Source organism: Macrobrachium rosenbergii, chromosome 21 (genome assembly GCF_040412425.1).
Source record: "Macrobrachium rosenbergii isolate ZJJX-2024 chromosome 21, ASM4041242v1, whole genome shotgun sequence".
NCBI lineage: Eukaryota > Metazoa > Arthropoda > Malacostraca > Decapoda > Palaemonidae > Macrobrachium > Macrobrachium rosenbergii.
In genome coordinates, this window is record NC_089761.1 from 35,214,273 (window position 1) to 35,238,689 (window position 24,417).

General features: G+C 35.9%; 2 protein-coding genes across 10 annotated transcripts in view; both read right to left on the minus strand.

Annotated features, from left to right (window-relative positions):
• LOC136849921 (uncharacterized) overlaps nt 1-5,596 on the minus strand; it is a 21,603-nt gene extending 16,007 nt beyond the window's left edge. Inside the window, exons 1-2 of one of the 2 annotated variants that reach the window (XM_067123439.1) lie at nt 5,236-5,596; nt 3,903-4,055 (exon numbers count right to left, since the gene is read on the minus strand). The gene's annotated coding sequence lies outside the window, so the exon portion shown is untranslated. Of the gene's footprint in view, nt 1-3,902; nt 4,065-5,235 lie in introns of both variants that reach the window. The other variant, XM_067123438.1, reaches the window with a different exon arrangement.
• Nucleotides 5,597-6,534: 938 nt separating this feature from the next.
• LOC136849919 (uncharacterized) lies at nt 6,535-22,480 on the minus strand. 8 transcript variants are annotated; one of them, XR_010856468.1, is made up of 12 exons: nt 22,280-22,480; nt 20,545-20,744; nt 19,735-19,852; nt 17,477-17,692; nt 16,490-16,688; nt 15,487-15,572; nt 13,131-13,316; nt 12,099-12,267; nt 11,273-11,331; nt 9,366-9,514; nt 7,555-8,077; nt 6,535-7,464 (listed from the first exon to the last, which is right to left on the minus strand). XR_010856468.1 is itself a non-coding variant. In XM_067123436.1 (11 exons), the coding sequence occupies exons 2-11, from the start codon at nt 20,674-20,676 to the stop codon at nt 7,952-7,954; spliced, it is 1,440 nt and encodes a 479-aa protein (XP_066979537.1). In that variant the 5' UTR covers nt 20,677-20,744; nt 22,280-22,442; the 3' UTR covers nt 6,535-7,951. The 8 variants fall into 8 exon arrangements, 2 of the variants coding, with proteins under 2 accessions (XP_066979537.1, XP_066979538.1); XR_010856470.1 differs by having other exon boundaries at nt 6,535-7,419; nt 7,510-8,077; nt 22,280-22,475; XR_010856469.1 differs by having other exon boundaries at nt 6,535-7,444; nt 7,535-8,077; nt 22,280-22,451.
• Between the last annotated feature and the right edge of the window lie 1,937 nt (nt 22,481-24,417).

A 24,417-nucleotide genomic window follows, 5' to 3' on the forward strand; every position in this document is an offset into this window, starting at 1 on the left:
GAGAAGTTCGACAGCAAGGCACATTTGCTGTATACTGAAACCAATGTCTTTTATACTTCTAAATCTATGGCCTGAGTTAAATACCTATTTGACCACTGACCTCCGAATACAATCTTGACATTGACCCTTAAATTAACCATATAAAATATACAGTTCCCAACTCCCATAGATAAGTTTGAAGTCCCCATCTTCCAAGACATAAAAATTATATTACTTATAAAATCTGTAATCTTTGCTGACGGACGGAAGGTTGGAGACAGACACACACACAGACAGGTCTGTTAGTAAATACCCGGGACAGTAAAGTAGGGCATTATAAATGAGATGGTTATTTTGACAGAATCTTTAATATGGTTTGTCGCCATAGCACTTTTTAAGTTATAAATTATACTACGTCGTCTTTGACCTCAATAACCAATATTTTTTTCGTTTATTTGACCTCTAAAAAGACTTTTCAACTGTTTTCAAAGCGGTGTCTTTAATGCAGAACTTGGAATGGTGCTGGAATTTTGCAAAGACAATCGTTACTCTGTCAAATAAATCACAGCAATAAATCTAAAGTTTGTGGGATCTCAAAAAGTGATTGAATCGTTTAAAATGAATCATTACTGGCAAAAAAAAAAGATCAGAATATAAAAGTTAAATGTCGTTTGGTTCACATACCGTGAAAGTTCAACGTAAATTGAACTTATAGTAATTTCAGAATGATAGACCAGACATCAAAATAATTCCAGCACGTCCAAATTGATTTCAAAAAAGTGAATTCGAATCGTTACAGAATGATGAACTAGAATATTTCATTTTAACAGAACCCGAATTAAGAGGTCAAGCAAAATTCACTCCAGAACAACAAAATCACTCTGAGGATTTAAACACGAAACACAGGAAGTATAATCAATTCTGATGCTGAACTGAAAACGACTATTTGAACGAAAATCCCTCAAAAAAAGTAGAAACAGGTTTTAAACTATGACGGCCAATAAGTCACTGTTGTGTCAAAATGCACTCCAGAATGATAAATTCACTTTCAGGACTCAAACATGAATCACTGGGAGTAAAGTCAATCCTAAACTGAATATCCACAATTTTAGCAAAACCCACAAAAAAAAAAGTATAAACAGTTTTAAAAATCTGACCGTCTATATGGTCCTATTGCATCAAAATTCACTCCAGAATAACAAATTCACTTTCAGATTTAAACATGAATCACAGGAAATAAATAAAGTCAACCCTGATACTGAACTGAAAACCAGGTATTTGAAAGACCCCCCCACCCAAAAAGTAAAAGCAGTTTAAAAAACCTCACCTTCTATAATAATTATGGTTCTGTTTCTTCGTCATCGTACCTTTCCTGTGAACCGTTCTCAACTCGCGGACGCGAGAGACTGGCTGTAGCCAATTAAGGGGAAGTACCACGTCAATATTTCCCAGTCATTACGGATAGTTAGAAAGAGCTACAGAGAGAGAGAGAGAGAGAGAGAGAGAGAGAGAGAGAGAGAGAGAGAGAGAGAAAGAGCTGGAGAGCTCTGTTATGTGGGCAGGAATGCCCAGTATATTACCTTGGATGGGTTGCCAGATCATTAGTTAACTAACCTCAGTGGACGGTGAAATTTCAAAAGAAATTTATATTATAACTGGAAGAAAAAAATTCACCGGAAAATTACCTAAGTAGTTATTCAGATCGTGAAAACATCTATGTTGTTATTTGAATAAGAAAATTGCCTATGTAGTTATTTAAATCTTATGGAAAATGCCTATGTCGATATTTAAATCAGAAGAAAATTGACCATGTCGTTGTTTAAATCATAAGAAAATTGCCTATGTTGTTATTTAAATCATAAGTAATTTGCCTATGTAGTTATTTGAATAATAAGAAAACTACCTATGCAGTTATTTAAATAATAAGAAAATTGCCTATTCAATTATTTAAAACAAGAAAATTGCCTATGTAGTTATCTAAATCATAAGAAAATTAATCTATGTAGTTATTCTAATCATAAGAAAATTGACCATGTTGTTATTTAAATCATAAGAAAATTGTCTACGTAGTTAATTATAATCAAAAGAAATTCCCTATGTAGTTATTTAAATCATAAGAAAATGGCCTATTTAATTATTTAAATCATAAGAAAATTGCCTATGTAGTTATTTAAATAATCAGAAAATGGCCTATTTAATTATTTAAATCATTAGAAAATTGTCCATGTTGTTACGTGCTTATTCAAATTCCTAGTTAATTCTTTACGTGCTTATCAAAATTCCTAGTTAATTCCTTACGTGCTCATTCAAATTCCTAGTTAATTCCTTACGTGCTTATTCAACTTCCTAGTTAATTCCTCACTAGTTAATTCCTCAGGTGCTTATTCAAATTCCTAGTTAATTCCTCAGGTGTTTATCAAAATTCCTAGGTAGTTCCTTACGAGCTTATTAAAATTCCTGTTCATTCCTTAGGTGTTTATTAAAATTCCTAGGTAATTCCTTAGGTGTTTAGCAGAATTCCTAGGTAATTCTTTAGGTGTTTATCAGAATTCCTAGGTAATTCCTTAGGTGTTTATCAGAATTCCTTGGTAATTCCTTAGGTGTTTAGCAGAATTCCTAGGTAATTCCTTAGGTGTTTATCAGAATTCCTAGGTAATTCCTTAGGTGTTTATCAGAATTCCTAGGTAATTCCTTAGGTGTTTATCAGAATTCCTAGGTAATTCCTTAGGTGTTTATCAGAATTCCTAGGTAATTCCTTAGGTGTTTATCAGAATTCTTGGTAATTCCTTAGGTTTATCAGAATTCCTAGGTAATTCCTTAGGTGTTTATCAGAATTCCTAGGTAATTCCTTAGGTGTTATTAAAATTCTAGGTGATTCCTTAGGCGTTTAGCAGAATTCCTAAGTGATTCCTTAGGTGTTTATCAGAATTCCTAGGTGATTCCTTAGGTGTTTATCAGAATTCCTAGGTGATTCCTTAGGTGTTTATCAGAATTCCTAGGTAATTCTTAGGTGTTTATCAGAATTCCTAGGTAATTCCTTAGCTATTTATCAGAATTCCTAGGTAATTCCTTAGGTGTTTATCAGAATTCCTAGGCGATTCCTTGGGTGTTTATCAGAATTCCTAGGTAATTCTTAGGTGTTTATCAAAATTCTTAGGTATATAATTCCTTACGTGCTTAGTAAAATTCCTAGGTAATTCCTTAGGTGTTGATCAAAATTCCTAGTTAATTCTTTGTGTTTTTATTGAAATCCTAGTTAATTACCATGGACAGAGATAAAAATTCTATTCATTATTTAATTACCATATTTGGGTATTAGAATTATTCTAAGTAAAACTTGTCTATGATAATATGAAAGTTCAAGGTAATTCCCGTTTGTGGAAGTCTAAAATATCTAAGTAATTACGGTGAAAGGATTTCAGGAAAATATCCTCAGTAAATACCAAAATCCCAAATGGATTTAAATGAATTAAGGATTAAGACGTGTGGTGGGATTCAATATTTAACAAGTAAGAAAATGCGCCGTTCTTCTGCGCAATCGAGTTTTCTGTGCATCGTATAATCAGGGCCACCGAAAATAGATCTATCTTTCGGTGGTCTGGGGATAATGATGTGTGAGTCGCGGCCCATGAAAATTTAACCACGACCCGGTGGTGGCATATCTATATCGTTGCCAGAAGCACGATCATGGTTAACTTTAACCTTAAATGAAATAAAACTACTGAGGCTAGAGAGCTGCAATTTGGTATGTTTGATGATTGGAGGGTGGATGATCAACATACCAATTTGCAGCCCTCTAGCCTCCTCAGTAGTTTTTAAGATCTGAGGGTGGACAGAAAAAGTGCTATCGGACAGACAAAGCCGGCACAATAGTTTTCTTCTCGGAAGACTAAGAATATGGATAAAACAAAAAGTATTCTTACTTTTTCTGCGTCGTTATTCATCAAGTTCTTGAAAGCTTTCAGTCCGTGGTCGCTTGCCTGAGAGGTGGACAGTAGTGGATCAGAGGACAAGATGAGAATCAAACCGAATGTCAGCTTCAGTAATAAAACCCCCGCCATGTCTATGTTCAGATCCTGTAATGACTCAAAAAAAAAAAAAAAAAATTACCGGGTCACTTAAAATCTATTCGAAATAATTTCGTAGATAGGCTTGATTTATTTGTAGGATTATATCCACAACGAAAAGCTTTGGAAAGACAACTTGTTGAATTCAGACTTAAAGTGTAAAAATGGGTAAAAATCATTTCATGTTTGTGTTAAGATCCTGCAATGATTTTCAAAAAGAAATTTGCCGGGTCACTAAGAATATGAAAAATAATTTTCTAAATGTTTTTGATTTATTTCTAGAAATGTAGCCACAATTAAAAGCTTGTAATGACTCAAAAAGATTTGCTGGGTCACAAGAGAAAAAATGAAAATAATTTTTCTAAATAAGCTTAATTTATTTCTAGAAATTTAGCCACAATATAAAGCTTGTATTGACTAAAAAAATTTCCGGGTCACTCAAAATTGAAAATGACTTTCTATATAGGGTTAATTTATTTCTGGGGTTATATCCTCAACAAAAAGCTTTGGAAAGACCAGTTCTTGAATTCAGACTTAGCCTAAACATGGGTAAAAATGATTTCACGTTTGTATTCAGATCCTGCGATGACTCGAAAAAAATTTTGCCGGGTCGCTAAAAATAAAATTTCAGTTTTTTTTCTAAATGGGCTTGCTTTATTTCTAGAAATATGGCCGCAATAAAGTTTTGGAAAGACCATTTTTTTTATTTAGAGTTACAGTCCAAAAAAGGATAAAAACTTTGAAAAAAATTAGCCGGGTCGCTGAAAAAAATTATAATTATTCTCTAAATAGGTTTGCTTTAGTTCGGGAAATATGACCGTTTTACCACAATAAAAAAAAATTTTTTTGAAAGACCACTTCTCGAATTTAGTTATAAGCAGTCTTAAAGCATGTAAAAATCCCTTCCTGTCTATATTTCAATTTTGAAATGACTCAAAAAATCGTGTCACTAAAAAAACAAAAAGATTTATAATCTAACAAATAGGCCTGATTTATTTCCAGGCATATAACCACAATAAAAAGATTTGGAATTCATAATAATAATAATAATAATAAAATAATAATAATAATAATAATAATAATAATAATAATAATAATAATAATAATAATAATAATAATAATAATAATAATAATAATAATAATAATAATAATAATAATAATAATAATAATAATAATAACTGATACTTACTGCTACACGAAAACAATTTCCCTCTGACTCTCAGAGACTTTTGTTTGAAAAACAAATTCCTTTTGACGAATGAAGACAGTCCTTTCTGCACCTGGGTGCTTCCTTATCCGCCGGACGCCACCAAAAAAAAAAATTAAACACTTCGCTTCAAGTTTGTTTCCAATACTTTAAATACTCCAATATTCTTTCAGGCTTTCAAAAAATCTTTTCACTCGTAGACAGAAGCAACCTCTCTTTCGGATAGCAATTAGTGTAATGCCTTTGTTTTCTGCTGTTAATTATGACTGCCTCACCAGAGTGCGCCATCGGAGCCAATTCAGATAACGATTCGGGAAGCGATAAGGGAGCTGTCTCCTCGAGTGCTGGTATCTTGCTGTGACGCTTCAGATATAACTTCAGGTGTGTGATATGTATGCATGCATGTATGTGTTTGCAGGCATTTATTGTTAGAGAGAGAGAGAGAGAGAGAGAGAGAGAGAGAGAGAGAGAGAGAGAGAGAGAGAGAGAGAGGCCTGTGGCTGGTATCTTGCAGGGAAACTTCAAAAGTAACTTCAAATATGTGATATGTATGCATGCATGTATGTGTTTGCAGGCATTTACTGTTAGAGAGAGAGAGAGAGAGAGAGAGAGAGAGAGAGAGAGAGAGAGAGAGAGGCATGTAGCTGGTATCTTTCAGGGACACTTCAAAAGTAACTTCAAATATGTGATATGCATGCATGGATGTATACGATTGCAGGCATTTATTGTTTGAGAGAGAGAGAGAGAGAGAGAGAGAGAGAGAGGGGGGGGAGGGAGAGTAGCTAATAAATCACGTGACACTTCAAAAATAGCTTCAGATATGTGATATGTGTGTGTGCGTGAGAGAGAGGCCTGTAACTAGTTAATCTAGAGTAACTTCAAAAATAACATCAGATATATGATATGTTTGCATGCATGTGTGCGTTTTCAAGCATTGATTGAGGTTAGAGAGAGAGAGAGAGAGAGAGAGAGAGAGAGAGAGAGAGAGAGAGAGGGTTGTAGCTAATAAATCACGTGACACTTCAAAAATAGCTTCAGATATGTGATATGTGTGTATGTGTGTGTGTGAGAGAGAGAGAGAGGGAGAGAGAGAGAAAGAGAGGCAACTAGTTAATCTAGAGTAACTTAAAAAATAACTTCGGATATATGATATGTTTGCATGCATGTGTGCGTTTTCAAGCATTGATTGAGGTTAGAGAGAGAGAGAGAGAGAGAGAGAGAGAGAGAGAGAGAGAGAGAGAGAGAGAGAGAGAGCTTATAAATGGTAGTTCAATTGAAAGATTTTCTTCAGTTAGGAAATTTATTTTGTACATTGGTAATCAGAATCATCTGACATAGAACAAAAGAAAGAAAGATTTATACAATTATACAATCAGCGAGATTATTGTTCATTATTGTTATCAACTCATTGTTAAATCGGTATGTAGTATAGAGAGAGAGAGAGAGAGAGAGAGTACAATTCAAGGGGAAAAGAAGTGTAACTTATTAACTAATCAACACTACCCTCCAAAACTTGACCTTACCTGAACTCATCTTGCTTCTCCAAATTTAACATTACCTAAAGTAACCTTGCTGTCCCAAACATAATTTTACCTAACCTAACGCTCCCTTCCAAAGGCTAACATCACCTACCTTAAAGTTCCTTTCCCAAAATTAACTTTCCCAACTCAGCCTTACCTTACCTATCCTTACCTTACCTATCCTTACCTTCTCAAACAAAATTTGGCTTAGTTGAAATAAATTTTTGAAGATTCCTTTTTATTAAATCATGAATTAATCTCTCCTAACTAATCTTTAACTGGTCTAAGTTAACCTTAGCAAGTCTAACTTAGACCAACTTTCATAATATAAACCTCACCACACTAACTTGCCTACTCATGAATAACTTCAACCAACCTTTTACCAAATTAATTTGTCTAACCTTGACTAACTTAGGCCAACCTTTTACCAAAATAAGTTGTCTAACCTTGACTAACTTCAACCAACCTTTTACCAAACTAAGTTGTCTAACCTTGACTAATTTAAACCAACCTTTTACCAAACTAAGTTGTCTAACCTTGACTAACTTAAACCGACCTTTTACCAAACTAAGTTGTCTAACCATGACCAATTTCAGCCAGCCTTTTACCAAACTAACTTGTCTAAGCTTGATTAACTTAAGCCAACCTTTTGCCAAACTAAGTTGTCAAACCTTGACTAACTTAAACCAGCCTTTTACCAAACTAACTTGTCTAAGGTTGACTAACTTAAACCAACCTTTTGCCAAACTAAGTTGTCTAACCTTGACTAACTTAAACCAACCTTTTACCAAACTAACTTGTCTAAGGTTGACTAACTTAAACCAACCTTTTGCCAAACTAAGTTGTCTAACCTTGACTAACTTAAACCAACCTTTTACCAAACTAATTTCCCTAACCATTATTAATTTCAACCAACCTTTTACCAAACTAAGTTGTCTAACCATAAATAACCAAAACCAAACCTACCAAACTAACTTGCTTAACCATAACCAACTTAAACCAGCCTTCCAAAAGGGAAACTGACTCAACCAACTTGCCTAACCTTGCCTAACTGAAACCACCCTTCCCATAGCTAACCTTACCTAACCAAACCTAACCGTATCTCACTAAGACAAAGACTTTGACAACAGATCTCCATTGAATACGCATCCCAGGCTTCTTGTTCAGACCCCTCTTCCTTACTGGTACTTTGGGTAGGCTTCCGGTGGGCAGTTGTTGCAAGAATTCGGGCAATTGGTGAGGATACCTGCTTGGCATCTGAGTGACGACGCGCATTCAAGGTTGCCTTCATATTGTTCGTAAACCTGTGGGACCAAGAAAAACATATTGGCAGGTCGTGTGAGGTCGCAAGCTGATGATGCGAGAATTTATGGTCATGCTATAATGGTGGAGATAGAGCTGACAATAATGAAGATTCCTGTCTTAGGCTTAAGTTGCTATTCGACAAGAATTGGTATATATATGTATATATATACCAATATATATATATATATATATATATATATATATATATATATATATAATATATATATATATATATATATATATATATATATATATATATATATATATATATATATATATATATATATATATATATATATATATATATATATATATATATATATATATATATATATATATATATATATATATATATATATATATATATATATATATATATATATATATATTTGTAGTCGTGTGAGATCGTCAGCTGATGTGAGTTCATGGCTATGCTATGGTGGAGAAAAAAAATACTGAATATTTGTTGTTCCTGTCTTATGTTATTCAACAAGAATTGACAAATCTGTATCTATATATCCATACATCTATATATCTGTATATATATATATATATATATATATATATATATATATATATATATATATATATATATATATATATATATATATATATATATAAGTCATGGATTCGATCTTGGGCAAGAAAGAGGTGACATGGACCTACATCCTGAAGTTACAAAGTTATTGTTTAAAGCTGTTAGTCGACAGCCGTGGGTCGCAACCACAAGGAAAGAAGACGTGAGAAGAGAGAGAGAGAGAAAGAGAGAGGGGGGGGGGCCCGGCTCATCAAAATACTTTTACTATCCTATCATGAATTAAGATCAGGAGAATCCAAGTCATTTCCAATAGCAAGTATTACTGAAATTTGTTACAATCTTCAGCAGAGTCCTCTGAGCTACAATGGACACTGGGCAGGTCCTCAAGAGGAGTCTGTTTCAAGAGGAAATAGGCCACAATGAAACATGAAGCCAAGAGAGAGAGAAAGAGAGAGAGAGAACAGAACAGAATATAGAATTTAGGCCAAAGGCCAAGCGCTGGGAACTATGAGGTCATTCAGCGCTGAAACGGATATTGACAGTAAGAAGGTATGAAAGGTTTAACAGGAGGAAAACCTCAAAGCAGTTACACTATGAATCAATTGGTAGGAGAGGGTTAGGGAAAGTAAGATGGAAGAAAGAGACTATGATCGGAGGTAAAGGAAAAGGAATGAAAGAGGTTGCAGCTAGGGAGAGAGAGAGAGAGAGAGAGAGATTTAACAAATCAGTCAGCAATGGAGAATTCTCACCCTAGGCCCTGTGCGGACGCCATCTTCGTCAGCACAGTAAACCGTCCCGCCCCGCCTTTGAATTTGGGAGTACATCCCCGAATTGGTTTCGCAGTTCACGTCTGTCGTGAGTCCATAATCCTTGAAGGTCTCGACATCCCTGACGCATTCTGCGAAGCACAGAGAAGCAAGAGTACTGACATATCTGTTGACAATCTCAGCTAAGGTAAAAGTTTTTTTTCTTTTTTAATAAAATAATGTTGATATCACCACTTCAGACGAAGGGACTGAAAGGGGTGATCTATCTGTCTACCAGTCTCAGCAAAGTTAGAGGGTTCTTTTTTTTTTATCAAAATAATTTTGGTATCACGATTTCAGACATAATGTCCATCATTTTTGGGTGATGGGAATTCAAGATTTTACACGGTAGGATCGTGGGTCAAGTTGAAAGGTTTGAGGTCATATAGGAAATGAATCTTAATCTCTATTTTTAAACTTTACGAGACAGGCCATATATACATACATATATATATATATATATATATATATATATATATATATATATATATATATATATATATATATATATATATATATATATACCCAACTTATGAAGAAAAATAGTTGACTGACTTCAAGACCAAGGTCATATTTAAGGTCAAGGTCAAACAGACTCTGAGCAATTCCTGGAACATTGCATTTCGCAAATGCATCTTGTTTTTCCTGTACATTATTATTATTATTATTATTATTATTATTATTATTATTATTATTATTATTATTATTATTATTATTATTATTATTATTACTTGACATCTCGTAACAGCTGTCTACGTAAGGACTCGTGAATATCTACGTATTCACTGATTTGCAAAGAATCATTTATTATTTTCCATGTATGGCACTCTCCTTCCCATCACCTGTTCATCTCTTTTTTCTATTTATATCATCTTCCTGCTCTTTCTAACTTCCATTCAAGAGGGAATTTGTCTTTCAGTATATCTGTATTTCACATTTTGAATTAAACGGAAATTTTAAGTAAAATGAAAACTAAATCTCAAAATAGTTTCTGTCTCCAAATACATAAAAATCTTTCCAGTGAATATTGATGGTGTGTGCTTATTAATTAAAAAAATATGATTTTGGAAAGCTACCCACGAATACCTTCCATATATCCAGTAGCAACAGGGAAAACAATTAAAATCAAAATTATATTTCCAGAGACAAAATTCTGTCCACAGAATACTGATGGTGTGAGCTTATCAGTTAAAGAAATGATTGAAGAGCTACTCATTACCATCTTTCATATACCAAATAACAACAGGGAAAGACAAAAATCAAAGTTATATTTCCAGAGACATAAAAATCTGTCCAGAGAATATTGATCAAAAAGTTATTTTTCCAGAGACATAAAATTCTGTCCAGAGAATACTGATGGTGTGAGCTTATCAGTTAAAAAAAATGATTGAAGAGGTACCCATTCCCAACTTTCATATACCAAAAAGCAATAGGGAAAAACAAAAATCAAAAAGTTATTTTTCAAGAGACATAAAAGTCTGTCCAGAGAATACTGATCAAAAAGTTATTTTTCCAGAGACATAAAATTCTGTCCAGAGAATACTGATGGTGTGAGCTTATCAGTTAAAAAAAATGATTGAAGAGCTACCCATTACCATCTTTCATATACCAAATAACAACAGGGAAAAACAAAAATCAAAAAGTTATTTTTCAAGAGACATAAAAATCTGTCCAGAGAATGTTGATGGTGTGAGCTTATCAGCTGAAAAAAAATGATTGAAGAGGAACCCATTAGCATCTTTCATATACCAAAAAGCAATAGGGGAAAAGCAATTAAAACCATACCTACAATAATACACAGCAGTTTGTCAAAACTGGCGGTTTGGGAATTTAAATAAAATAACACTTACGGCAGCCGTCCCCAGCCGGGTTCCAAATTGATTGCTTGTACTTGTCATAGCATCGATACCTACAGAAAAATAAAGAAAAAAAAAAGATTCCTCATTTCAGTCCGGGAAAGAAAAATATGCGGAATTTTGGCGTTTGATAATCTTCAAGTTTGAGTGCGTCCTCACCACAGTAAAACATGTGTCTCAAACGCATGTCGGAAACTTATCACGCACATAACACAAACAGGTTCGAAACAAGTCAGCGACCATAAGTGCTAGAATTTCATGATCCTTGAGCTTGGGTGCATCCGCCCTACTGCAAAATTTTGTGAAATTGGGATCGAAATTATTCTTAGCAATTCTGAGTAAGTAATACATTTTACCTTTGAAAGAAGTATCTGAACTTACATAATGATTTGAAAATAAACTTCTCTTAGTAATTATTATTATTATTATTATTATTATTATTATTATTATTATTATTATTATTATTATTATTATTATTATTATTATTATTATTATTATTCAGAAGATGAAACCTATTCATATGGAACAAGCCCACCAAAGGGTCCATTGACTTGAAATTCAAGCTTCCAAAGAATATGGTGTTCATTAGTAAGTAATGAGAAGAGGTAAAAGGAAATACAAAAAGAAGAGATACAACTTATTAAAAAATTAATTAATAAATTAACAAACAGATAAAAATGTATTAAGATATATCAGCAAAATGAGCTTGAAAAATGATTCATGGCCGATCTGTATAACATATGAAATTACGACTGTTATTTTTGCACTTATTCCTTGAAAAACAAGCTTGAAATGATTAATGGCAGTTCTTGCTACTCACATTTTACCATCAAACTGTATGGGACCATAGGATCCATCTGGGTCGCAGTTAAGACTGGTAGAAGGGGGCTGAACCCCCTTCGATTTCAACAGGTCTGCGAGGGTTGCGAATCCGTGAAGCTCGCTCTCACATCGCCTGAGATACTGACCTCCTATTTTCTCCTCGTCGTCTGAAACGAAAAAGTTCTTGAAAACGTTCTCTTTTTTTGTCTCTGCTTTGACTGGAAGCGTTTTATTAGCAGGTATGGACGTAACCTTATACTATAACTTACTTTGCATTGATAAGAAACGTTTTAGTAGAAGGTATGGGCGTCCCCTTGTACTATAACTTTCCCTGTTTTGTCTGGATACGTTTTATTAGAAGGTATGGGCCTTATGCTATAACTTCCTCTTTCTCGATTAGAAATGTTTTGGCAGAAGGCATGGACTTCCCCTTGTACTATAACTTCCTCTGTTTTGACTGGAAACGTTTTGTATTAGAAGGTATGGGCGTCCCCTTATACTATAACTTACTTGTCGCGATTAGAAACGTTTTAATAGTATACATGGACGTTCTTTTGTACTATAACTTCCTCTGTTTTGACTGGAAACGTTTTGTTAACGTTTTTTCCTCTGTCTTGATTAGAAACGTTTTGGTAGAAGGCATGGACGTCCCCTTGTGCTATAACTTCCTTTGTTTTGACTAGAAATGGACGTCCCCTTGTGCTATAACTTCCTTTGTTTTGACTAGAAACTAAAGTTTTATCACTTGTCTTTGTTTTACATCCCAGGCCACATAAATGTTTAACTATATATTATTCAAAAATTTAGCATGCAGTTGAATGAACTTCTCTTTCGTCATTGTTTAAAATTATGCTTCAAGCCTTGTCAACATTTGAAAATACACCATAGCTTTCAAGATTATTATTGTACTATAGGTCTTGAGATTATGACCCAGAAAAGCCGAAGGCTCTAAATAAAGACATTAGACGCCGAATCTCCCTCTGGATTCCTGGTGACCACCAAAACCACTTTGCAAACAAATCTCACTCACAGCAGGGAAGGAGTTTCATGGCCTTCTCCGGCAGATTCGGGCCGTAGGTCTCGGCTGTTATGGGATCCACGCAGTAGCACCAGCCGTCCTCACACTGGAGAGGCTCGTAGTTACCATTTTCTGCGCAGTGGAGTGTCACTGACGATGCGCCTGCCTGTTTCTTCTCCCAGACTTTTTTGGAACAGGCTGTTTTGAGGGAAGGAGGACAACTGCTGTTACTGGTGTGAGTGTTGTTACTGGAGGGAGGATAAGTGTTGTTATTGGTGTGAGTGTTGTTACTGGAGGGAGGATAAGTGTTGTTATTGGTGTGAGTGTTGTTACTGGAGGGAGGATAAGTGTTGTTATTGGTGTGAGTGTTGTTACTGGAGGGAGGATAAGTGTTGTTATTGGTGTGAGTGTTGTTACTGGAGGGAGGATAAGTGTTGTTATTGGTGTGAGTGTTGTTACTGGAGGGAGGATAAGTGTTGTTATTGGTGTGAGTGTTGTTACTGGAGGGAGGATGAGTGTTGTGGATAGGTGTTGTTATTGGTGTAAGTGTTGTTATTGGAGGGAGGGTGAGTGTTGTGGATAAGTGTTGTTATTGGTGTAAGTGTTGTTATTGGAGGGAGGATAAGTGTTGTTATGGAGGGAGGAGAACTGTTGTCATTGGTGTGTTGTTAATGGAGGGAGGATAAGTGTTGTTATGGAGGAGGTGAACTGTTGTTATCAGGGGGATGAGTGTTGTTAATGGTTGGAGGATAAGTGTTGTTATTGGAGGGAGGATAAGTGTTGTTATGGAGGGAGGATAAGTGTTGTTACTGGAGGGAGGACAACTGTTGTCATTGGTGTTTTGTTAATGGAGGGAGGATAAGTGTTGTTATTGGTGTAAGTGTTGTTATTGGAGGGAGGCTAAGTGTTGTTATTGGAGGGAGGACAACTGTTGTCATTGGTGTAAGTGTCGTTACTGGAGGGAGGATAAAGTGTTGTTATTGGAAGGGAGGATAATTGTTGTTATTGGTTTAAGTGTTCTTATTGGAGGGAGGATAAGTTTTGTTATCGGTGTAAGTGTTGTTATTGGAGGGAGGATAATTGTTATTGGAGGGAGAGCAACTTTTGTTATTGGTGTGTCGTTAATGGAGGAAGGTTAACTATTGTTATTGGTGTAAGTGTTCTTATTGGAGGGAGGATCAGTGTTGTTATTGGTGTAAGTGTTCTTATTGGAGGGATAATAAATGTTATATTGGTGAAAGTGTTGTTATTGGAGGGAGAATAAGTGTAGCGATGTATTTTATTTATGGTTTATCAATTCCATTACATTGTTCTTCTATTTCTTGTTGAGGTTTTGTCACAGTTGAAAGAGCAATTCAGTACCCATAGACAGTCAGTATTACACACAGAAAATATCATGAGAGTAGCTTAAAGACCTTAACGAGAATTACGGATAACATTTCTAGACTCCTAAAAGGGTACTTCCACACTACAGTTAAGCGTGTCGTAAGCACATGTTGGTAACTTATTGCACACTTATCGCTGAGCTGTTGACAACAAGTCCACGATCGTAAGTGAAGAACAAACCTGGGTAATCTTACGAAACCATGGTTAGAACTAACAGCAAGTCGTCGACACATTCAACCTGGTTTTTGATGTGTGCGATATGTCACCAACATGTTTATGACATGTTCTACAGCAGCGTGGATGCACATTAAGGTTTGAAAAAAGAGATTCCCTTTACTGGAAGTTAGTAGATACTAGACAGTTTAGTCACATGCGGAGAGAAGAAGTTCAAGTGTGCATGAGAGTTATGAGCATGGAGAAGAAGAGGAAGGCCAAAGGATAAAGGATGGAAGGATAAAATAGCAAACGACATGAGAGAGAAAGGTTTATAGGAAATCAGGAAGCACTTGACAGAGGACGGTGGAGAAGGCTAATAGGAAACAGCGACCCCATGCAGAAATGGACAAAGCTGGAGACAAAGAAGAAGAAAGAAGAAGAAGAAGAAGAAGAAGAAGAAGAAGAAGAAGAAGAAGAAGATACTAGACAAATTCAAGAAGTCGGACAGCTTCCTAGGTGGGAAAGGACCAAAGTTAATGGGAAAAAGTAAAAAAAGCAGAAAGTAAAGCATCTGTTGCCTCCAAAGGACCCTTCAAAACATTCTCGGCACCAACTACAGTGCACCACGGAAGAAACGCAGTAAGCAGTCCGCCCTTACCACCTACAGGATACAATTAAAGTAAAAATGAAAAGGAACAATTAAGAAAGAAATAATGAAGTTCAACTCCGAAGGAAGCAACCGAACTGCCTCTTCTGGGAAGAAAGATTATAAGTATCAGGGGAACACGGTAGCAAGGAGAGAGAGTGCCAGAGCTCAGCCACTTACCGCAATTCATGGTTTCATAGAGCTCTTTCTGGAAGAAGAAGGCTGATCCATAAATCCGGTTACCAGTAGGGTCCACACAAACGCACCTTCATGTGGAAAGAGAAGGAATTCTAATGATGAATTCACTCACGATGCCTCGTTTCTTCCAACCTAACTTGGTTCATCTTCTGATAAATACATTTCCCAAAGCACTCACCATTTGACTGATTCTAAGTGGCCAAGCATAATGAAAGGCAACACACAAACACAGAGAAAAACTGGCATCGTTTTGTTTGCTAGTGGAACGGCATGGAATGTAAAAATTTAGGTCAAATTCAGGTCAAAGGCCAAGCGATGGAACCTATGAGGTCCTTCACCGCTGAGAGGGAACCTGAGGACAAAAAGGTTTGATAGGTGTAACAGGAGGAATACCTCGCAGCTGCACTATGAGACGACTGATAGGAGAGGATTGAGGAAAGGAAGATGGAAGAAACAGAATATGAACGAAAGTACAGGGGAATGAAAGGGACTCTTGCAAAGAACCTTAAGTATTGTCTACAGTGCACCAAGTGAGTGCACTGAAGGCAATGCCCCTTTGGTAGCGGCAAAATGCCAAAGATACTTCAGGGACAAAAATGCCAGGAAAAGCCTGCATTTGGCAGCAGCCCTGTTCCCAGGGTGATCCAAGCAGACTAGAGGAACACTGACCTCTCTTCTTCCCCCGGTAGGGAGGTAGTACCGTCAGTGCACCTCACTCGGTGCACTGTAGGCATTACTTACTGTTCTTTACAGCTGCAACCCTTTTCATTCCTTTAACTGTATTTCTGTTTATATCCTACTTCTTCAATCTGACTTTCCACCCCCTCCCAACAGTTGTTTCACAATGCAACTGAGAGGTTTTCCCCCCTGTTACACCTTCCAGAACACCTTACTCTCAGTTTCCCTTTCAGTGCTAAATGACCTGTTCATAGGTCCCAGCTCTTGGCCTTTGGCCTAAGTTCTATATCCCAGTCCAATTCCTGACCTCTCTTCATCCGTAGGTCCTTTGCACTGCTTGACCTCGAACTCGTTGCCTTGGGTACAGTTGGGCCTCCACATGTAGTCATCCCTGAACGGAACAAACTTGTCGCTGGTGTAATGCGTGACAGGATCAGGTTCAGGGTTTGATAGAAAACTGTCGTACTGTTGCTGGAAATACTTGCAGCCTCTGTCTCCAGAGCTACCTGTTGAAGTTGTGGTAAGAAGTCATTTATTTTATTTATTTACATATACTCTTGGTGCAAATTTTCCTTCTTATGCAATTTCTATTGAAGTCAATGGCACTGTTCACAGATGCTATCTTCTTAGCAAGACTTTGAATAAGCTTATGCTTCTTCTTTTTCTCTCTTCTGGCAAGCTTCTCAGGGATAAAGAAAGATTATCTGAGATTCTATCCATTTACTTCTATTTTTTTTTACTAGTTGATGGACCATTTCTCAATCTTTCTCGGCAGCATCACCAGAACTGGATTATAAATCGCCAAACCTTGTACGTCGATTTATAATCCAGTCCTGATGACGCCGCCAAGAGAGGTGGAGAAACGGTCCATCGACTAGAAAAAAAGTAATTGGAAATAATCTCAAATAATTTTTCTTATTTCTCAGAAGCTTTCATAACTGAATCACGAAAATGTGGAATGTGATGAATATATAATAAAGACAAAATCCACGAAGGAAAGGGAAACGATGGAGTGCTGCAAGGCCTTTCGACTTGTCGTCCTTTACTTAGCAGTTGTGGATTTTGTCTTATATATATATATATATATATATATATATATATATATATATATATATATATATATATATATATATATATATATATATATATATATATATATATATATATATATATATATATATATATATATATATATATATATATATATATATATATATAGGTGCATGTGTGTACGTACTAATACACACATACAAACACGCACACACACGCACAACATAATTCCAAATCGCTTTACCGTCTATACAAGCGAATCCCGTGCTGCCTTTGTCACACTTGAGGAAATAGTCGCACCAGGAGGACGACAGAATGTTGTCGTTGAGAGGCAGGCCGTCGGATATGGCTCCGGATCCGGAAGAGACGATGCTTTCCCTCAGAGATTTCTGACCGATCTGGTTGTACCCGCCGCCGTAATTCGGATCGATGCTTCCGGTACAGTCCCCGTCACCTCTCTCTGCAAAGGGAGGCTGTTGTTTATGTATATGTGTGTGTGTATATATATATATATATATATATATATATATATATATATATATATATATATATATATATATATATTATTAATCTTTATTGATCATTCTATATTTATTAATCTTTTCTTCTAACTTTGTTCTTCATTCATTTAATTCCCTCTCATCTTACAAACGACCGCAGTTATTTCACCAGTTACTGCAGTTTATTTTCATTATTGCTGACTGGCAATTTATAGCTTATCTACAAAGATCAGCCAATGAATATGCTCAAAACCCATTTTCCTGTTCTGCAAACTCACACTTAAATCTAACGTCCTTTTGCCAACCTTATTCGTTTTAATATATCAAAATATGCCTGGTAAATGCGACAGCCTTGTCTAGCTCAGTTACACACACAAACGAGTCACTCTCTCTCCTACTTATTCTGATAAATACCTTACCTGTTTGCATCACTCTTAGGGAGTTATCATCTACACAGTGTTACAGGGAATGTGTGAAATCAGGGATGTCACGAAATCCCTAAGAAATTTGTGAAATGAGCAACTCGCTTACGAACATTTGATCCCCAAGGGCTAGTACTAAACACGGCGAAACGGTGATTCATTTACGCTGTTTCGCCGTGTTTAGCACTAGCCCCTAGGGGGTTCAAATTTGTTTTGCCGTGTTTAGCACTAGTCCCTAGGGGGTCAAATTTGTTTTGCCGTGTTTAGCACTAGCCCCTAGGGGGTCAAATTTGTTTTGCTGTGTTTAGCACTAGCCCTTAGGGGGTCAAATTTGTTTTGCTGTGTTTAGTACTAGCCCCTGAGGGGTCAAATCCACCTAGGGACATTTGACATCCCAGGGGCTAGTATTAAACATGATGAAATACATTTGATCCCCCAGGAGCTAGTACTAAACACGGTGAAATACATTTGATCTCCCCAGGGGCTTGTGCTAAACGCGGCGAAACAGTGTGAATGAATCACTGTTTCGCCGTGCTCAGTACTAGCCCTCGGGATCTAATGTTCGTAAGCTAGTTGCTCTTTTCACAGATTCCCTGGGGATTTCGTGAAATCCCTGATTTCAGAAATTTCCTGTAACAACAATAAAACCTCAGCTGTCTTAACTTTACATTGTTATTGTTATCAGTTCTGTCCTGAGGTATTTCTAGGCCAATGTACACCACATAAAAATTTGACTTTGATTTTGATACATAACCATCTAATATTTTTCATTTCCCAAGAGACTCTTTGTTTTAACAGTCTATTTCTACCATGCACTTTTCTTTAAGCAATGGAACTTGTACTTTATAGCACCGTTTGCTGTTAAGCCTTTAATGTACTTCGCCATTTTCTCGCTTTTTCGACCCCCAAAATCTCCGTTGCTTGTAATACCAGGGTAGAATGGTCAGTCTCCTAGGCGGTGCAAAGGCAGTTTGACACTAGCCTGATTTGATCATTAGCCCACATGCTAAATGATGGCTGGAAAGTTGCTTGTCATACAATTTGTTGTTGTTAATAAGAAGTTGACCTTGTACGTGCACAGACTTCCCTAAACTACAGAATAGGATCCTACAGGATATTTGATGTAGTCCTCATTGTTAGTGGAACTGGTCCTGTACAGACTCTGCTCCAAATAGTGACTAAACTACAGGATAAAATCCTACAGAATATTGCTGTAGTCTTCCATGTCAGTGGCACTGGTCCTGTACAGACTCTTGCTCCAAATAGCGACCCTAAACTACAGAATAAAATCCTACAGGATATTTGCTGTAGTCTCATTGTCAGTGGAACTGATCCTGTACAGATTCTTGCTCCAAATAATGACCCTAAACTACAGAATAAAGTCCTACAGGATATTTGCTGTAGTCTCATTGTCAGTGGAACTGGTCCTGTACAGACTCTTGCTCCAAATAGCGACCCTAAACTACAGAATAAGGCCCTACAGGATATCACTATGACTTTTATTTTCAACTGAGTTGGTTCTTTACCTGCGCGGGCTATTGAGCCTAAGGTCAGCTCTCAGACACTGGGGGAATACTTACGCTTGAATCTGACGCATGCGCCGCAGCAGCCGAACTGAGCAACGCCGGCTGTGAAGGACGTGCCCTGCGGGCATTCTTCTTGCTCCTCGTTCTCGCTGCAGGTGATGTATTTGCAGAACTGAAAAATGCAATGGAAAAGGATAATGGTTAAATCCAGGTGTAGAAATATCTTTGGCCTGACTTAGGCTAACTTGGAAAGCAATGTTCGTTTAATACTGAATGCTTTGTTTTTTATATATATATATATATATATATATATATATATATATATATATATATATATATATATATATATATATATATATATACGAAATTTTATCACACTGTGATTTATATACAATCATGAAGCTACAAATGTTGTTTTGATATCCAATTCACGTTACTTCGGGAATATCCCCGATGGGGAATTATCACCGAAGGGGAATTTTATAAGTGATAAATGGATCAGAACTGCCGGGTCCCGATCCCTCGACACGATACTTTCCAACAACTCCAGTCGACGGTCAAACCACTGAGCCACCAGGACCCGGCGGTAGTGAGCCATTTATCACTTATATATATACTTATATATATATATATATATATATATATATATATATATATATATATATATATATATATATATATATATATATATACATTTACATATGTTTATCAATACTATACCTATGGAATCAATCACTAGACTTTATCTAATGCAGTAATGCAGTATATCAAGCAAAACAATAAATGGTCCCTTGAAACCAAGTATTTCCCTAATCATGACCGAGAAAAAAGAATAGCCCACAAACCGTCCACGGCCCCACTTACCATTTCAGGGTCATTCTCTCTCATTTGCCTGAAGGCCTCTAAGCCGTAGTCATCCTTGCCTGCAAACTGCGCTTCCGTCTCTCCCACCAGTATTGTGCAGAAGAAGAAGGAGAGAAGGAACATTGCTTTCATATTCGAATATTTTATCTTCTTCCTGAATTTCTGTCTCTCTCTCTCTCCTTCCTTGAAGTGTCTGAATCCTGTCCAGGTTGGAAGAAAAGAATGACATTAAAAATTATTTCTCTCTCTCTCTCTCTCTCTCTCTCTCTCTCTCTCTCTCTCTCTCTCCCCGATATCCATTATTTTCTTCCTGAAATCCTCTCCCTTTCCTTCCTTGAAGTGTCTGAATCCTGTCCAGGTTGAAAGAAAAGAATAACATAAAAATACTTTCTCTCTCTCTCTCTCTCTCTCTCTCTCTCTCTCTCTCTCTCTCTCTCTCTCTCTCTCTACCCGACATCCATTATTATAGAATTAACTTATCACTTCAAAAGTCTTTCATTTCGTATCTATCTAATTAATTATTTGTTAAGTATCACTATATTTATGTTTATATATATTATTGAATTATTTATCCATTTATTAAATCACTTTAATTATTATTATTATTATTATTATTATTATTATTATTATTATTATTATTATTATTATTAGCCAATATTGATAACCAAATAGAAGCTTTCCCTTAAATGACCAATATTTTCGGCAAAAGTGAAGTCGTGTATGAAATAGCTAATAAGAATGACAAAACAGAGGTTGCGTATAAGCCAATATTATTATTATTATTATTATTATTATTATTATTATTATTATTATTATTATTATTATTATTATTATTATTATTATTATTATTAGCGAATATTGATAACAAAACAGGAGCTGTGCCTTAATGACCAATATTTTCGACAAAAGAGAAGTCGAATATTGTTAACAAAACAGAATTCCAGTATCAAGAGTCATAGTGAACGCCAATTTACGAAAAATATTTGAGAATCTTTTTGCATAGACATAAGAAAATGTTACTCGTTGGTTGGCTTAATTTAAGCTGGCTTATGCAAGCACGGGTCCTCGTCCTAATAAATATGATTACATATGAAATGGTTCAGGAGGACTGGTGTGGACCATCGGACTTTGATTAAACAACAGCAATATGTCCCCCCAAAAAAAATGAAAGTGGGTCACTGATTTTGTCATAAGAAAATAAATTTAAGTCTATACGTAAGAAAAATGATAAAATCTAAGAGTTTTTTGTTATATTAAACACTAAGAAAATAGATAAGAATCTTAGCCTATAAATAAGATAGGTTAGGAGAAACTTGAAACTATTCTTTTATATGGAAAGACTTATGATTGAGGCGTATACACAAACAAGATGTCCAGACTTTTAAAACTAGGCAACAAAGATCAAATTCAAACCCAAACATGAACTGGGTGCTTCGAGGCATGAAATTGTGCCTAACAAGCAAGCAAGAAAGTAAGAAATTAATTAACGTCTATATTTATACCATTCATCCAAACTGCTAAATTGTCAGACATCACTAAAAACCAAGAACAGTCACCACAAACCAGTTGCTTGCTATTTCACCGCCCTGAGAAAATAGATGTGGGGCAAAAACGATGAACAACCACCTGACTGACCCAAGTATGAAATCCACAGAGATCCTCACGAAAATCCCAGTGACCAACGCACGGAAGTCACTGAGAAAATCCATGTGGGGCAAAAACGAGGAACTGTTACCTGAATGACCCAAGTACGAAAGTCACAGAGGTCCACACGAAAGTCCCAGTGACCCAGGAACGGAAGCCACAGAGATCCTCACGAAAGTCCCAGACGACCGAAGGGGGCCACACGAACTGAGCGAACATCAAACGGACCCATCTGCCTTCAGAATGCAAGAAAATTCGTAGGTTCTTCTTATCTCTGACTTGGCAATAATCCTCTTGCTTGGCTCCTCCCACAATGGCTGTTGACAGCTGAGGCAATGATTATCTCGAAAGTGATTATTATTGAATTATCTGATAATCCCTTTCTCTTTCTCTCCCGCTCTCTCTTTTTTTTTCTCTCTCGGTATTTGACCCAGCTGTAAGTGGGTACCAGTGTCAAATTGGGTCAGTTGAAGGTGAATGGGGCTAGGTGTCTGAAGATTCTACCTTTCAGGTGCCACCCGTCTGGATGGGGGAGGGAGGTGTATGGTTAAAGAAAATATATTTGTTTAATTACTAATTTGTTTATTTTATTCATTCTGCATACATGCAAATATACACATGCGTATATAAATGCATACATGTACACGCACACACACACTTGTATATACTGTATATATATATATATATTGTATATATAGAATATATTTATTTATATATGCATACATGTGTGTGTATGTTTGTGTATGTATAAATAACTTAGTGCTTTTAACACTCACCTCAACAGAGTAGGGTACATTGCACATAGGACAGATAACATCAGCCAAAATTCTCTAACAGATATCCCTTCTTATCAGGCTCTAATCATATCGGACCGATAAGTTAGCATATTTTCGTAGTCCATGACATCCGCGTAAGAAGTATTACTTTTCATATTATTTTGAGTTTTAAACTATATACGCAAAAAGATATTTCATTTCAAAGTAAAGAGAAATATATTTTATTTCTGTTTTTTTTTTGGTGGGGGGGATATTTTTTCAGTTCAGTCTGACAGACGAAGAAAATTAGATTGATATTGAATTAATAAAACTATATTTCGATAATGTTTGTGTAGATTGCTAATTTGGGTTTAAATTAAGAGGAAAAGAAATCATTAATTACCCAAATATGATATATACATATGATTAAAGCGCTCTCGCATGTGAATGCGCGCGCATACATACATACACACGCCCTCAAAATCCAAAGGTTGAGACGTTTACTTCGTGATGACTATTTCTCTCTCTCTCTCTCTCTCTCTCTCTCTCTCTTCTCTCTGTCTCTCTCTTCCTCTCTTTCTCTCTTTCTCTCTCCCTTTCTATGTCTGTCTCTCTCCCTCCCTTTCCCCCACCCTCTCTCTCTCTCTCTCTCTCTCTCTCTCTCTCTCTCTCTCTCTCTCTCTCTCTCTCTCTCTCTCTCTTGCCATCTCTCTATTTCTATATATATTTTCTCTCTCTCTCTCTCTCTCTCTCTCTCTCTCTCTCTCTCTCTCTCTCTCTCTCTCTCCCTTCCTGATAAGATGGAAGCCAACACCCATTAGATAAGAGGATTTATATTTGAAAAGACCTCTCCAGTAACGAAGCTTTCTCTTTGAACAGAAAAAAATAAGAAAAAAAAATCCTATCAGGAGAGGTAGCCCATTATAATTACATTAATGGAACAGCCCACTTTTTTTCCTTTCTCGGTTGATTACTTTTTTGTTTATAGCAGATTACTTTTGGTTGTTTAATGTCTTTTGCAGGATGATTATTTTTGTGGGCTGTTTTTAAGTATACAATTATTTGTGTGGTCAATCTTTAAGTATACAATTTTTGTGTGGTCAATCTTTAAATATACAATTATTTGTGCGGCCAATCTTTAAATATACAATTATTTTTGTGGTCAATGTTTAAACATATAATTATTTGTGTGGTCAATCTTTAAATATGCAATTATTTGTGTAGTCGATCTTTAATTATACAATTATTTTTGTGGTCAACCTTTAAATATACAATTATTTGTGTGGTCAATCTTTAAATACACAACTATTTGTTTGGTCAATCTTTAAATATACAATCATTTGTGTGGTCAATATTTAAATATACAATTATTTGTGTGGTCAGTCTTTAAATATACAATTATTTGCGTGGCCAGTCTTTAAATATACAATTATTTGCGTTGCCAATCTTTAAATATACAATTATTTGCGTGGTC